Raw genomic sequence first — 16,701 nt, 5'->3', positions numbered from 1 at the left:
ACAGCGAATCAATTGCCTCCATCTAACCCTGTCTTCTGCATCCTCTTCTCTCACACCAACTACCTTCATGTCCTCTTTAACCACATCCATAAACCTCCTCTTTGGTCTTCCTCTAGGCCTCCTGCCTGGCAGTGGGAAACTCAGCATCCTTCTACCAATATATTCACTCTCTCTCCTCTGGACATGTCCGAACCATCTCAGTCTGGCCTCTCTGACTTTATCTCCAAAGCCCCTAACATGTGCTGTCCCTCTGATGTACTCATTCCTGATCCTATCCATCCTGGTCACTCCCAAAGAGAACCTCAGCATCTTCAGTTCTGCTACCTCCAGCTCTGCCTCCTGTCTTTTCCTCAGGGACATTGTCTCCAGACCAAACAACATGGCTGGTCTCACCACAGTTTTGTAAACCTTTCCTTTCATTTTAGCTGAAACTCTTCTATCACACAGCACACCTGACACTTTTCTCCAGCAGTTCCAACCTGCCTGTACGCGCTTCTTCACCTCTTTTCCACACTCACCATTGCTCTCGACTGTTGACCCTAAGTACTTAAAATCCTCCACCTTCTTGATCTCTTCTCCCTGTAACCTCACTCTTCCACTTGGGTCCCTCTCATTCACACACAGATACTCCGTCTTGCTGCGGCTAACCTTCATTCCTCTCCTTTCCAGGGCAAACCTCCACGCCTCTAGCTTCTCCTCCACCTGTTCCCTGCTCTCACTACAGATCACAATGTCATCTGCAAACATCATAGTCCATGGAGACTCCTGTCTAACCTCGTCTGTCATCCTGTCCATCACCATAGCAAACAAGAAGGGGCTCAGAGATGATCCCTGATGTAGTCCCGCCTCCACCTTGAACTCCTCTGTTACTCCTACAGCACACCTCACCACTGTCTTACAGTCCTCATACATGTCCTGCACCACTCTAACATACTTCTCTGCCACTCCAGACTTCCTCATACAAAACCACAGTTCCTCTCTGGGCATCCTGTCATAAGTTTTCTCCAGATCTACAAAGACACAATGCAGCTCCTTCTGACCTTCTCTGTACTTCTCTATCAACATCCTCAAAGCAAATATTGCATCTGTTGTACTCTTTCTTGGCATGAAACCATACTGCTGCTCACAGATGTTCACCTCTGCCCTTAGTCTAGCTTCAGCTACTCTTTCCCATAGCTTCATCGTGTGGCTCATCAGCTTTATTCCTCTGTAGTTGCCACAACTCTGCACATCTCCCTTGTTCTTAAAGATGAACACCAATACACTTCTCCTCCATTCCTCGGGCATCTTCTCACTATCTAAGATCCTGTTGAACAACCCAGTCAGAAACTCTACTGCTACCTCTCCGAGACACTTCCATACCTCCACAGGTATATCATCAGGACCAAGTGCCTTTCCACTCTTCATCCTCTTCAATGTCCTCCTCACTTCATCCTTTCTAATCTTTGCTACTTCCTGGTCCACAACAGTCACCTCTTCTACTCTTCGTTCTCTCTCATTTTCCTCATTCATCAACTCTTCAAAGTACTCTTTCCATCTTCCCATCACACTATTGGTACCTGTCAACACACTTCCATCCTTATCCTTTATCACCCTAACCTGCTGCACGTCCTTCCCATCTCTGTCTCTCTGCCTTGCCAACCTATACAGGTCAGTCTCTTCCTCCTTACTGTCCAACCTAGCATACAAGTCATCGCAAGCCCCCTGTTTGGCCTTTGCCACCTCTACTTTCACCTTACGCTGCATCTCCCTGTACTCCTGTCTACTCTCTTCAGTCCTCTCAGTGTCCCACTTCTTCTTAGCTAACCTCTATCTCTGGGTCCACTCCTGTACCTCCTCATTCCACCACCAAGTCTCTTTATTTCCTTTCCTTCCAGATGACACACCAAGTACTCTCCAACCTGTCTCCCTGATCACATTTGCTGTAGTTGTCCAGTCATCTGGAAGCACCTCCTGACCATCTAAAGCCTGCCTCAACTCTTTCCTGAAAGTCATACAACACTCTTCCTTTTTCAGCTTCCACCATTTGATCCTCTGCTCTGCCTTTGCCCTCTTCATCTTCTTCACCACCAGGGTCATCCTACACTCCACCATCCTATGCTGTCTGGCTACACTCTCACCCACCACTACTTTGCAGTCACTGATCTTCAGATTACACCGTCTACACAAGATGTAATCTACCTGTGTGCTCCTACCTCCACTCTTATAGGTCACCCTACGTTCCTGCCTCTTCTGGAAGAAAGTATTCACTACAGCCATTTCCATCCTTCAAAGTCAACCACCATCTGTCCTTCTGCGTTCCTCTCCTGGATACCAAAACCTGCCCATGACCTCCTCATCATCTCTGTTTCCTCCACCAACATGTCCATTGAAGTCTGCACCAGTGACAACTCTCTCACTTCTAGGGATGCTCTGCATCACTTCATCAAGGTCCAACCAGAATTTCTCCTTCTCCTCCCGCTCACATCCTACCTGTGGAGCATACCCACTAACAACATTGAACATCACACCTTCGATTTCTAGCTTCAGGCTCATCACTTGATCTGACACTCTTTTTACCTCCAGGACATTCCTAACAAACTCCTCTTTCAAGATAACTCCTACTCCATTTCTCTTCCTATCTACACCATGATAGAACAACTTGAACCCTGCTCCTAAACTTCTAGCTTTACTACCTTTCCACCTGGTCTCCTGGACACACAGTATGTCCACCTTCCTCCTCTGCATCATGTCAACCAGCTCTCTACCTTTTCCTGTCATAGTTCCAACATTCAAAGTCCCTACTCTCAGTCCTAGACTCTTGGTGTTCCTCTTCTCTCTCTTCCTACAAACACACCTTCCTCCCCTCCTTCTTCGACCAACAGTCGTCCATTTTCCACCATCACCCTGTAGGTCGAAAGCACCGATGGTGGTCGTTGTTAACCCGGGCCTCGACCGATCCGGTATGGAAGTCATACATCTGATTCGCATGTTTGATTTGGCCAAAGTTTTACGTTGGATGCCCTTCCTGATACAACCCTCTGTATTTATCCGGGCTTGGGACTTGCACAATAAGACACTGGCTTGTGTCCCCTTGTGGCTACACTGTACGGAAACCTTAAATTCAATTTTTATTGCAGAAGCATACTCTCACACTGAAAATGGTTGAAAAATGTATTATAGGAGAAGATTAGGTGATGTTTTGTTGGCAAAAGCGGGTTGTGCAAAGTATTAGCATCAGTGGTGCTAGTAATTGTGGCACACATGATTTGATGCAAAAGAATTATTTCTTAATGTGTGATTTTTTCCACACTGAATAAATGCACTTGAATTAAAGGTTGGATTTTCCTCTTTTTTTCCATTGTGGTCCTATATTATTTAGAAAAAAATGAATTTATTAGAAGCTAAAGAACACATCTGTACCAGGGGTGCCAATAATTATAGATGGCGCTGTACAACAAACTCTGCAAAGAATCTTGCTAAATCTTAAAATGAGAACCTTCTCAGATGGTGATTTGATAAAAGAAACCCCCATAAAGAATCGCCAGAGGCTGTAGCTGAAGTCAAGTAAATTTTATTAAGAATTTATTCACCTTAGGACACTGGCCAGTACAACACAGTGCAATATACATCTTTACTTTCAAATAAAAAAGGACAAAGTAGGACATAAAAAATAAACCCTCAAATTTTAATGACAAAGTAAAACATCCATGTATATAGAAACCAGGGACAGTCGCTCCGAAGCCTCGATCAACACATTCACTTGCATTGCGTTAGCAGGCCGACGATACAGAAGACGACACACGGCCAACCGGAGGGGGCAGAGGTCAGTGCTGTAGTGCATCAAGTGACAAAGTGCTTTAGAGAAGCGCAGAGTTGAGTGGGTGGATGGCAGATATGAGGAGGAAGACACAGTTGAGCTGTAAAGAAGGTGCAAATGTTCACATTTGTTTAGAAGTCATGTAATAATGATTGCAGTGAATAAACCGCCCCTCCACTGGGGTAGTGTGAGTCAACACCCCGACGCTCTGAGCCCAAGCCTGATGTGACAGCGAAGATTGTGCATGCATGTACAATGGAGGGAAAATAGAGAGAAAATTGCACATTCATTGGAAAAACATTGTCGAAACATGATTGAAGAGTGTGTGAGGGTGAAAGTGAAAGTATGGCTTATATCAGATGCTACAATCACTTAATCTACTAAAAGGAGGGAAGAGAGGTGGAGTAGTGTTTTCATACAAGATTGAGGAGCATATTTGTGCTGATTAGGAGTGTGCATGATTGACAGGATGCAAAGCCACTTGTCCAAAAGTCCCCCTCTTCCACAAAGACGAACAGACAATCAGACATAAAGATACACGGTATGCAGCAACGGTTAGGTTGAGGAGTGTATCAAAGTAAAAGGCTGTGGAGCCTCTATTGTAGTGCTGTATCTTAATGTTTTCCTTTCAAAACTAGCTCTCTGTCTTAGTTAAATCAATGATAATACAAATATAACATCTCCTGATTGCAGTTACTAACATGATACACGCTTCCACTGACAATCAAGTCAGTGGCGATTTGTTCTCTATGTTCAAAAATCATTAGTGTCTGAAATGTTATCCTATGTCAATGCTTGTGTGACTCCCTTCGACAACCTCCAAAGGTAACACAAATACGGCCGTTACAAATGTAGCCAGCTTGTACGTATCAGCCGAGTAAAAACAACAAAAACTACATCTCGTAAGGGTTGCTGGATTGTCCTCCAGCATGCGATGAAGCACGTCCAGGATACAGAGGCGTTGTCGTGGTCCCACAAGTTCAACCATTTCCTGAAATGCTGCCCGACAGGAAATGATTGCCGATCATCGCCTTCTTCTCCGTTTTCCCCGACTTCTCCTGGTCCCTATTAAAGTGTTCATGTGGAGTCTCCTCTGCTGCAGAAGAGCTTCCACAGGTTCAAGCATGAAATGGATGAAGCAGAGCAGCCTGATGTTTTTCTCCTTGCTTGTTTTTCTTTTTCCATAAGACAGAGACTCTCCATAAAAAAAAGGCACCATGCACATTTATCGACCCAGATGGGAAGTGAAGAACAAAAACAAGAAAAAGAAAAGAACAAATGGAGAAAAAAAATACATCAGCAGCTGTTCACATCCTCCTACTCTCTGGGTCAAACGTTAAGGCTTCTGTTTCATCAGTTAAGGCAACCTTCAGGGGAGAGAAGAGAGAAGAGACACGGAATAATGATGAGATTCTGCTATTGGGTTGTAAATTTCTAAAACAGACACGGAGAATACCCAAAAACCATCTCACCTCATTGTTTACTTAGCTCTCATTTTCATACTGACTCAATCGCTTCTTGGACTTCAGCTCTTTCAACCACTGTGGTGAGTCCTCCTCGCTGCAAAGACAAGAGACGGCAGCGATTAAGGGGAAAGCTGTGGAGCTAAACAATGTGTTGACAAATTCTGTAAAACATATCACATCCAATAGGTACCCATTTTCTTTCCCGCCAGGTGGGGGCAGCACTCTTGCAGCCCGTGGGAGGAAAGGGGACTTGGGTGAGCGAGAAAGCTGGGAAGGTGAGGGAGCCAGTCCGTCAGTGTGATTGTCAGAGTCCCCCCTCTTCTTCAGCTGAGCCTGACGACAAGCACAACATATTTAGTAAAGCTCATTCAAAGTAACACGCTGTAATACGACAACAGCTATATGGTTAACAAACATGCTGCTGCTCACCTTCAAAGCTGAAGGGTCCACACCAGGGAACAGGGCGATCCTCTGTGGCTGTGAGGCAACAGCCGGACTAGCATCAGCTCCTCTGGGCTGCTCCTCCGAGTCCGACTCATCGTCTTTACTCTCAGCCTTTGGCTCTGTCATTCAGACAGCGTACATTAACAAGTGCTTTTCCACCCTGAGATTCAGTAATTTCTTAGGAGTGATGCCCAGAAATTTTCCTAGCGATAAAAGCTTCTTCTGGGAGGTGTGATTTGCATGAGCACAGCAGGGCCAAGGCAACAGGAAGATTAAGCAAATGAGTGACGTAACAAAGTGCAGAGCTCTCATATTCCTTCTAAATGTCATCTACTGTAAACACGAATGACTAATCCTGGACTTTGTTGGATCAGATTCTGTCTAAACGTCTGCAAAAATGTACAACAGACCCTGACAGTCAGGGTTAGGGTTATGATCACAAACAACCCAATGTGTTTGTATGTATAGACAGATTTAAATGTCAGGTGTACTTGACTAATCAGCAACGTTCAGCGCTGCATGCCCCACCCTTAAAGTACAAACCCAAGAGATGGGACTTAATTTAGACCATAGCTGCTACAGTTTAAAAGCAGGTAGAGAAATCTCAAAAGGTTTCTATTCTCAAGGGAAAGTTGTTGTAGATGGAATGTCAAACGAGAGCATACAGTCAGTTAATATGGGGTAGGAAGAGAGGTGTCATTAAAAGAAATGCATTTTTGAGAGCACAATGTTCATGCAGGTCAGTCAGTGTCATCAGTGATAGAGGTGTTGCTTCACTGCAGCTTTAGCTCAGAACATATTTGTTTTTTGGGACATAAAACCAGGTTCTGTGAAACATTTTGGTAGAATTTTTGAGATATTTTTTTTTTCCAGCCTTGGAGTTTCTGTAATATTACCCTAAAATAAGTCTTGTCTGAGAAACCATTTAAAGGGTTCAATATCTCCAGAAATACAGTCATGAAATTAGATGAAGACACAGAAAATTGTTTTACTGGCTCTTGGAAACAGAAAAAGTTCAAAATTTTCAAACAAAGGTTGTATTGGAGCCCCAGAGGTTCCCTAAATCTCTGGATGTATCCAGATTTTCCACTAAAAATACCATCTTTGGTCAACATTGTACTAACTGTTGATGCCTAAAACACCAGTAGAGTCTTATGTGTGGCAAGTATGGCAGGAAAGTGTTCCATTTTTTCGGTATTTAGACAACAAAAAAATGGTGATATGGACTCATTCATAGGAAAACTGATGTGCCTAGGAATGTATACTGTATTCAATCAAAATATTTTACAGAACTAAGTTGTGGATCCCAAACAACAAACAAGTAAACCCAGCAAATGCAGAGAGGATGCAGCAATAGAGTTCCTAAATTCTGTCAGATTTGACACAGACTGATCCATGTTATATAAAGTTCAAGCTGTCCCTGTTGAGCATCACTATGAAAATAAACACAGATTTCAATTTACAGAGGCAGTATTAACCTGTGGAGTCTCGATAAAGCCAGTCCTCAGTGGCTCCTCCCTCTGCCAGCGCTGCATTCTGACGGGCCGCCCTGGTGGGTCGCGTCCGTGGGGCTCGCTTCTTCCCTAGTTGGGCTCTGGAGCGGAGAGCGCTGGTGTCTAACAGAGAGGTCGGAGCCTGAGTATGGAGGCACAGGAAACAGATAGCATTGTGGAGAATTAGTGTTTTTGCAGTCAGAAAACACATCAGACAGTACAGAGCAGTAAAGGTTCGTGTGGTGATACTGAGCTGTGGTTAACACTTACATCAGGGAAAGGGAGCGGCTGGCTGTCGGATGAGGATGAGGGAGGCAGGCCGTCCACAGCATCGGTTTCAAACTGTGAGGTATGATCACCTGGTGTGTGGGGTGGAGTGGGCTTTCTGGGTGAAGGACTGAGAGTGCTGTCTGAACTGGGTGTGGCAGGTGTCAGGCTGCCATAGACGGAAAAAAAAAAGAAGTTTTGAAATCCTTCTGGAAACAGCTGTGTGGTTGAAGTGACCACAGTTACAATCAAACACAATCTGAGTCATAACTTTTCTTTTGTTCCTGTAATTCCTGTAAAGGCTGCGGAGAAATATGAGATGATGCATCTACAACAAAACGCAGGCCTCCCTGGTCACCATGGCAGGATAAACAAAGGTGATGCATATAAAACACAGATCTTTTAGGCTAAGATGTTAACTATTTTTTAAATGAATCTGAATTGAATTACTACCCATTCTTATCAGAGTTGGTTAATGTTGTGATATTACCGTCTGACCACAGGAGGTCAGTAATAGATTGCAATGGAATGCAGTATGACTACCAACACACAGGAACAATCGGTCTATCACAGGGTAAAGCTAAAGTTATTTCAGCATGGTAGTCTCCTGTCTTTTACAGAACTATTAGCAGGCTGTGGATACACTAGCAATACTTGTTGGGATTTAGTCACGTTTAGATTAAGTCTTTATTTCACTCAAAAACAGCTGCACACTGGTCTGACTTTCTTCAACTTATCTATCACACTTAAAAATCACAGCTTAAGAACTGGCAATTATATCGGCATCATCGTCATCATCAGGATCAAGCGACAAATAATAAGTATATGGTTCTTTACATCTTATTTTGCCCAAAGGATGTACATGAATGAAGAGCATTGTATTTTATGTCTGTGTCCAGTGTGCTGTGATGAGAAGAGAAGGCATTATAATATGTTAATTCCACTGCAAGAGACATTAGATGTTCTCCGCAGTTTGGAGAAAAAATTCTGTGTAATTATCAGCAATCTGTAAAAATGAGTGAAAAACTACTGGCATATCTGCAAAAATCCAATATCACGCTTCCCTATTAAGCCTTACATACAAAGTACAGAGTTTCTGCACAATTGAATTTTCAAAAGACTTGGGAAAAGTCAATAAACCTCTTGTGCAAATTGGCCGTAAACTCTTGTAAGCAAAACAACATTTAATCAATATTACACACAAGACCCTAATATTAAGGTTGTTGCTACTGGTTTTAAAAATTAAACATTTTATTGATTTTCCTGTTTGTTTAAATCTCACTTAGCTGAGGCTGCACACCTTCAGTTACTTGATGTAGAAATGAATCTGTACTGTGCAGGGTAACAGTAATGGTTCAGTGCTGCATTCCAGCCTTACACCAAGTCCTGACCCAGGTTAAGTCAAATTTAATCTGGTAATTAAACATTTTGGAAGCAAAACTGTCAAAGATTATTACCTTTAACACGTGCTCTATTAACATACATTACATTGTATTGATAATATTGTTTTAAGCATTGAATTATTAAGGTGTTTGTATACAATTTGAAATACAAAAGGACGGTCACAATAGTTTAGAATTACCGAACACAGATAACAACCTATCACGTCTGGACCGTACCTGTCATCAGTACGCAGTCCCGTCTCCCAGGTGCCATACTGACTGTCAGTGTCACGAACTGGTGTTTCTGACTCTTTCCCCTCCTCTTCACCGCTGACACTCTGCTTCTGCTGCACCTGGAGGCGAGTGGGAGAGCAAAGGGAAGGGTAATTAATGACTGACCAGAAATCAAATTGAGCTACAGTATTAGACAAGCTTCAGAGACACGAACGGCTCCGACGCCGGGACACGGCAAACAATCTGACCCTGGTTATATTTTTTAATCGGTAAATTACGCTCAGAATGATGTTTATCTGACAAGACCCACAACACATTATCATGAATAAAAAAGTGCGGTAGCTGTTTGATTGATGGCATCACTGCTGGTAAAGAGGTGGCAGTGTTTCTGATGGGCTGCAGGCTGTCGAGGTTTGAGCGGCAAGCAGCGGTAGGAAGGATAATGAAAGGTGAAGGGATGAGTTAATGGAGACAGGACCAGAGAGGGGACAAAGACGGAGATGAGAGGGTGGGTGATTGTGTGTGTGTGTGTGTGTTTGCTGCCTACTGAACTGTGCCTCTTTTAATGAGGCCGGTACAGAGGACATACTGTCTGAAAACCACACAGAGCTCTCAGGGACACGCCTGCACACGAACTGATAACCCCGGCCTATATAGGAAAAAACAATAGAAAATCCTTCTGTCCGCAGATGTTGCCTGAGGAGTGGACAGAGAAATGTGATACACCTGGCTCTGTAATTGCCCAGGTTCTCTGACTATGAGAGCGGTTCACCAGCAGTGTTTATACGAGCACCGACTGTAGATCAGAGCGCTCGGTCTTACAGCGTCATGAATGCTTCCCCTGTTTTCTGTGTGCATGTGAGAGCAGAGGCACGGGAGCGCTGCAAAACAAGCACAAGAGAGACAATGAAATAGAAAGACTATGTGAGGTAGAGTGTGACGGTGAGAAAATTTGATTGTGGAAGCATAAAATAGCTGAGGAGAGTGAGGGGGGAAAAAAGAACAGCGGTGCAGGATGTCATTCATCAGCGAAGCCTTTCCTGACAGGAAAAAAAGAAAACCGAGGACAGTGAGTGTGGCATGAGAGAGCACTTCCGCTCATCCTCTTCTCAAGGATTTACAGCACTCACACTTTTCAAGCTGGGTCGCACCACTTGGCCTGAAAAACATAACACATCCATGTCCCGAGTGACACATAGGCTACAATATCAACAAAAGCATAAATCAATAGCACTCGTGGAAAATGGAGGTTCTGTCACTTCATGTGTGTACAACGGGGTAAACAAGTTCAGTTCACTTCCAGCTGTTATTATGTCATCCGCCCCTCATCCACACAGCACGGTGTACTGTTATCACCGTTGGCAAAACTTTGAAGTAAGCCTCGTAAAATTCTGGTGATAAAAATTCCAATCTTATGTGTACAAGCGTTTCTCAACCTAAACACGCCCAGAACACACCCTCCGATCATCAGCATAGTGGAGGCACACTGCCTTTGCTGGAACATGTTGGAGAGAGGCGGCATTATACAGCAGCTAAAGATACTTACAGCAGTCTGCTCAAAGCAAAGGTTGTAAAGCCCTTTAAGAGCTGATTCATAATCTCATTCTGTTTAATTTGTCAGTAAAATAGGAGCTTTAGCAGCTTTAGTGCTGAAATTCAATCACAGTCTTTCTACTTTCTTTGTGACAGTCTGCATTAATCAACAGACAATGCCAGGTTTGATGTATTGGTCAAACAACAACAAAAAATCTTCCAAGCACCGTGACTGTTCAGGCGCTGTGCTGAATGCACACTCACAGGTGCAGCTTTCACAATCAACGACAAACACGGCAAATACGGTTAGCGAAGGAAGCCTACTGAACCAACAGGTCCAGTAGCAGTCATTTATAACTGTCAGAAGGAAGGCTTTTCCTTAATAACATTAGCAATAGCAAACTTCCTCGAGACAGGAAGGGCGTGTCAAGGGAAACAACATAACAAAGAGCGGATGAATGGAAGGATGAAGGAGAGAAAGGGGTGATCACTAAAGAGGTCTGACTGACGAGCTGTGGAGGAAGAGGCTGGAGCGAGGCCTTAGAAAATTCTACTTAATAATGGACGGATTGCTGATTGTCGCACGGTGACATCAGGGTGTGGGTGGGCGTCGTCCTTAACACCTAAATGGAAAGTGAGTACATCGATTGCTGCTCCCTAAAAAAGATCTCTGTTGTAACACACCCAATAAAGGGTCTTAAATCAGAGCCCCAAACACAGAGGGAGAAGTCACTGTAGGTATAATAAGAGTGTTTACATGAACACAACATCTAAGGCACAAGTTCATAACCCACTCTGATGTTGTCGAGGAATGTGTGTACATCTTTGGATCACTGTCAGCACTCTTCAGTATAGATATGGGGGTTATCTTCTAACATCTCTGTTAAGGTGTTTATATGCGTCAGTATTTCAGCTACCACTGCTATGAATGTCAGGTAGCTCAGACAGGAGCTTCTCTGGGTTACAGTAAAGTGGATTTGAAGTGACCATCTCCTATACTGTAAGTCTATTAACAGCCATAAAAACACACTCAGTCACAACATTGCTCTGGCAGTACGTCACCACTCCATTCTCTACTCATCTGCTCTTATCAGTCACACCAGGGTGGAGTGGGAAAATATGTTCTGCGTGCACTCCCGTACACCGCAGTAATCAATATCAATATCCTACAGATATTCAAAACAACTGCTCCCACGAGCACTAATCTCATGTCAACAAATGGGCATTCTTGCCGCATGTCGGGGGGCTCACATTGAGACGAACTCTGCAAGGCAAAGCGAACACTGCTGTGCTATTCTTTCTCATTACATAAATGGTGCATACAGACAAGGGCTCAGTGCTGCACAAAGCGTCCAGTAAGAACAGAGAGCAAGAATGTAAAAACCTGACTTGGCTTAAGATATTTTAGCTCAGAGTGCACTGAACCTGACTTAAAGGATTACTTTCAGTCTGGGGTTTGTTTTCCTGATTTTGTTGATTGTTTGACATCAAATGTTTGTCACTTAGATCAATGGATGTCCAGTCTGGTGGAAGTGTTGATGCCAGCAGCTGAACTTATAGATAGCCGCATGTCACCTGTAACAGTACATGAAATTTGTGTAATATTCATGTATCTGACAAATCTTCATTTATGCTCACATTAAGATAGTTTGCCAAAGTACTAAGTGAATAAAACAAATTGTTCTGCTTGGTTTAACCTGATAATGGTCACTGAACCTTTAAATTCCAAATAGTTTGTACCCATTACTTTAAAATCCAGCAATAAGAAATACCTGCACTTGTCTTTATATGTGTCTTTTTATGTGATGTCAAGCAAATTTATTTCCCCTGGTGGGATAATGAAGTTTCAATTACCTTGCTGAAGGGTCTTCTTGAACAGAGGGTTTTTTGCTACCCCATAAAGAGGCCTGAAGCAAAGAAAAATCACCAGCACTAAACTTATAACAACTGATAATATATATAAAAAAGAATAAACAATTGTCTTGTTCATTGGGTCAGTTTACTCTAGCATTATAAACACTGATGGTCAGAAAATACACCAAAAGCTTAGATTTCTGTCCAGTAAGTCAACACAGACCAATCATTTTTACTGCAATGCTTAGTCATCTCTCAAAGACCCATCTGATCCAGGAAAAGCCCTGCTATGACATATTAAATGACTGTTTTAATACCTGCTAGCTTATTTGAATTGTTAGTTGCCACGTGTTTATCACTTGTACTGACATGTATCCACGGCTCGTAACGGCGAGTGGGTGATTTCAGAACCTGGTTGACATGAACAGTTGGACGTTTAAAGTATATTTACACAACATCTGATATGACACAGATTGTATGTCAGAGCAGTTGAATCGTCCAGAGATGTGCAAACCCGTCATCTTGCAAAGTCATTTGAGATTACGAGTGACTGCTAGCTATCAGATGGCAAAATCCATCTTTATATACTACAACAGCTACACTGGAATATTAGAGAGAACGGAGCACAACTATTTATACTGAGATTTGCCAAGACAACAAATGAGAGATTAAGAGTCACTGCTCAAAGTGGAGATTAAAAGCCTTAAAATACTGAAAACTGCACATAGCTGTCTGGTTAAGTGGACATTGACTCTCAGCATTACAACTATATTTACTGAATTTGTGGTATTGCTGTGCCTTGTCTCACGCACAAAAGGACACAGACGAGGCAGACAGAACAACTACTCACTTTTCACGGTGACATACATCTCAAGATTTCTTTATCTGCTATGATAACATCCAAAGCTTTTCAAAGCAGCCCAATGTCAAACACATGGCAGTAGTGACACCAAACTAAACCAGCATGTGTAAATGTGGCAGAGGTGATACTTTATTTACTTTAATTCTAATACTTTTAATACACAGACTAATACAGAGCCATTCACATAATAGCTCAGACTCCAGAACCAGCTTGTACATTTTCTGGGCTCGGGAACAAACAGCTAGTTGCCTTATTTTCATTTATTGTATGTATATGACTGGACTATGATAGCGTGGTGTGGAGCACACATCCACCGCCTCCTCCAAGCCATTTACTGGCTTCCTGGCCACTGTCTGCATTCTGCCATTACTGACCTCTTGCTGTCATACATCCACTTACTGGTGGGAAGGCATGCTGCTTCCAGAGACCACAATAAAAGTTGCTGATGTCTAAAAGTGAGCAAGAAAAGGCGACACGACTGACAGCCGCACAGACGTCATGAAAACAGCTCTTATCTTTGGGAGTTGTCACTCAGGGGGTGTTGAACTGTAGTTGAGCAAACAGGCGTTAACTTAAAGACAAGAACAACGTCACTGTAAGGCATACATTACCCACACGGGCCTCTAAATCTGTGCGCCGCAAAGATCAGGTTAGATGTCAGGTTGGAGGCATCAGGAAGAAACAAGGCAGACCAGTTTTCTGTGTTTTCATGAGCTTGCCAATGTAAACAGTATGACTTCAAATAAAGCTCTTTCTCTCCTGTCGCCAGGTTTTGTGCCTAATATTACTAAAACCCAATAATAGACAAGAGAATCACTTGAAAAACTGGTAGAACAGCAGCTATGCTAAACAAAGAGCAGCAAGGTTTAGGATAACATAAGACGGAGATGTGATGAAATAAAGAAATAGATGAGAAGCAGCAGGGCAGAGCAGAGCACAGCAGATGGACAAGTTCTTGGCATGTTTGGCTGCAGACCAAACAGTTGATGAAAGAGCAGCTGTTAACACAGTGACATGGACATCGCTGCAAAATGACTTGAATTCCACTTGTGCTTAATTTAACTGCAGCAGATGTAAATTTAATAGTAGTGAAAGCATAATCGTGGTATAATAACATGAATCACATTGACGTCCGGTCAGTTTGTGGATCATTTTAGTGTATGTAACGGGTGTCTGTGAGTGTGTCCCTGCTGTGTCTTTGCACTTAAAATGTGTGTGTTGTCTTACAGCGGTGGGGGTGTTGGGCGCCGTGCGTCTGCGTAAGGACAGACGCTGCTGGCTGCGCAGTGAGAACCTGCGGATGGACTCCCTGCTGCGTGAGGCGAGGGATCGCAGGGAATTGGTTCTCTTGAAGTCCCCGGTCCCGTCCTCTCCCCTGCCTCCCCTCTCCACCGAGGTGGACAGAAAGCTGAGCGCCCCGTGAAGGGAGCGACGGACGTTTCCCACCCATCCCGACACCTGAGAATGAGCCACTGACAGCTTGTCCCCGAGATACTCCATCACGACACACTAGTGGCAGGATGTGCTGTGTCCGAATAGAGTCTGTGAGCTGAGCCGTGACTCAGGGGGAATCACGAGATATGCTGGAGAGATGGCAGTCCGGGGATGGTGTCTTAGGTACTCGCTGACGTAGGTTACAGGGTCAATACTGCAGCAGCGACGAAGGTGACAGAGAGAACAACAACAGAGCTCAGCCAGCTAACTGTGGTGATGCTGGTGTTGTCTGCTGCTCACAGCACTGCAGTAACACCAGTATGTCTCTGACTTTTGCAGGACGCAGACTCTCCCTACTTTCACTTCTGAATGGCCTTTCTGCAGTGCAGTCCCACTGGAGCCTTGAGGACTCTTGTTTCAACTCATCCCTGTGAAGGCTCCAGGCTGTCGGCTGTAAGGGAACTGTGACGCTTTCTAATGTCTATTTCGATGCTCACTAGATATGCTTGCTATGATATGCCTGGCACAGCACCGGAATGGCCATGTCAAGGTAACGTAAGGCCAGCACTCACTATTAGTCATGCAGGGCACTACTCTATGAGATCAAAAAACGCTGCACTGTCTTCCAACAGGTTACATGGCTTCAAGTACACAAAGTGCTACACAAACTACACAAGTACAGAAGTGACCAGTAATGATGATAGAATCATGTCCTCAACATACAAGGTGTTTGGCTAAACTTTCACTTATCTGTTTCCATCATAGAGGTTACTTCTTCTAAATCTCTGCCCTGTGGCAAGTGTGAGCTTCTGTCTTGATCTGAGCCTAAATTACAGCCAACCAAACACCTCTCACAGAGCTGGTGTTGATCCCTTTCTCTCAAAAGAGGGTCAGACTCAAAGTTGAAAAAATCCATCCATCCAACAGCGATACATCCCCATGGTGCCTTGTCCTATGCCATCTCCTTCGAGGTGAAATGGTGCAGGGCAGCCGGTGGCAAACGGAAAGCTGCTGTAGTCATTCGTATTCCATGAGGAAAACCAGAGGGCAAGCAATGCAGCGCCAAACAGAGTAAACAGGACAGAGTGCTCGGGCAGAGAAGTCGGCTCCACACAAGAGAGGAGACAATTTTACCCTCCTCGCCTTTTCCTGCAGGTACGGGCAGGTAGGAGAAAATGCGTCAGCAGTGCTGCTCTCTGTAGTCAGCGCTTTATAGGACTCACCGCCAAGGAGAAACTGGGTGGAGAGAGGGAGTGTGGAGCGAAGTCTGACAGAGTGAGAGAGAGAATGGGAGGTCCCTGATTCAGAGCGGGGGGGAGGAGAGGGGAGGGTGATATATGTTCTGCGGTGCTCTGTTGCTCCAGCCTGATTCAGTTGCAGGGAAAGACGGTTAAGTGACACAGCCGGAATAGCAAAGCAATGGGGAAACGAATGTAGCAGGAGGGAGGAGAAAGAGGAAATACTGCACATGTGGTCACAGCATCTCCATTCAGAACAGACAGAGAAAGCTGGAGAGAGAGTGAGGATGACAAAGTGTGATACAGTCAGATAGGAATGAGCACAAGTGCGCGATCATGTTTAAGACAAATCTATAAATAGACGGATTTGACATGCATGACAGACAGGAGTGAAAGGACAGGTGTGGCTCTGTATACTGTTTTCTCGTCAACCAGCTGGTCAGCACAAAGCAAAAGTCACAAAAGGCAAATGAATATTTATTTAAATCTCACTCAGTCTGACTCATGCAAACAACACAGCAGATTAGAGAATGCGGCTAACTTCCTGACATATGCTGTTAACTTGGAGGGATCTCTGCCCTAAATAAAGCCACGGTGGGCACCTCCACAAGCACTCCAGAGAGTTAACCTCAGAGCAAACTGGGACAGAGGGGCTCATAAACGCTCAATGGCTGTCCACATATGCCCCCTACAGG

The 16,701-nt window shown here is 44.0% G+C and overlaps 1 protein-coding gene across 3 annotated transcripts in view; it reads right to left on the bottom strand.

Moving 5' to 3' along the window:
* Positions 1–3,537: 3,537 nt before the first annotated feature.
* LOC127530206 (uncharacterized protein KIAA1671-like) overlaps positions 3,538–16,701 on the bottom strand; it is a 25,681-nt gene continuing 12,517 nt past the window's right edge. For 2 of the 3 annotated variants that reach the window (XM_022196887.2, XM_051950453.1), the window contains 7 exons: positions 9,089–9,204; positions 7,473–7,638; positions 7,188–7,344; positions 5,695–5,828; positions 5,456–5,598; positions 5,272–5,359; positions 3,538–5,166 (listed from right to left, as the gene is read on the bottom strand). In XM_022196887.2, coding sequence (XP_022052579.2) covers positions 5,284–5,359; positions 5,456–5,598; positions 5,695–5,828; positions 7,188–7,344; positions 7,473–7,638; positions 9,089–9,204 — 792 coding nt within the window. In that variant the 3' untranslated portion in view covers positions 3,538–5,166; positions 5,272–5,283. Of the gene's footprint in view, positions 5,167–5,271; positions 5,360–5,455; positions 5,599–5,694; positions 5,829–7,187; positions 7,345–7,472; positions 7,639–9,088; positions 9,205–14,561; positions 16,372–16,701 lie in introns of those variants that run through there. The other variant, XM_051950452.1, reaches the window with a different exon arrangement.

Source organism: Acanthochromis polyacanthus, chromosome 7 (genome assembly GCF_021347895.1).
Source record: "Acanthochromis polyacanthus isolate Apoly-LR-REF ecotype Palm Island chromosome 7, KAUST_Apoly_ChrSc, whole genome shotgun sequence".
Lineage (NCBI taxonomy): Eukaryota > Metazoa > Chordata > Actinopteri > Pomacentridae > Acanthochromis > Acanthochromis polyacanthus.
The sequence above is the reverse complement of the archived record's forward strand: the minus strand, read 5'-3'. Positions and strand labels throughout refer to the sequence as shown.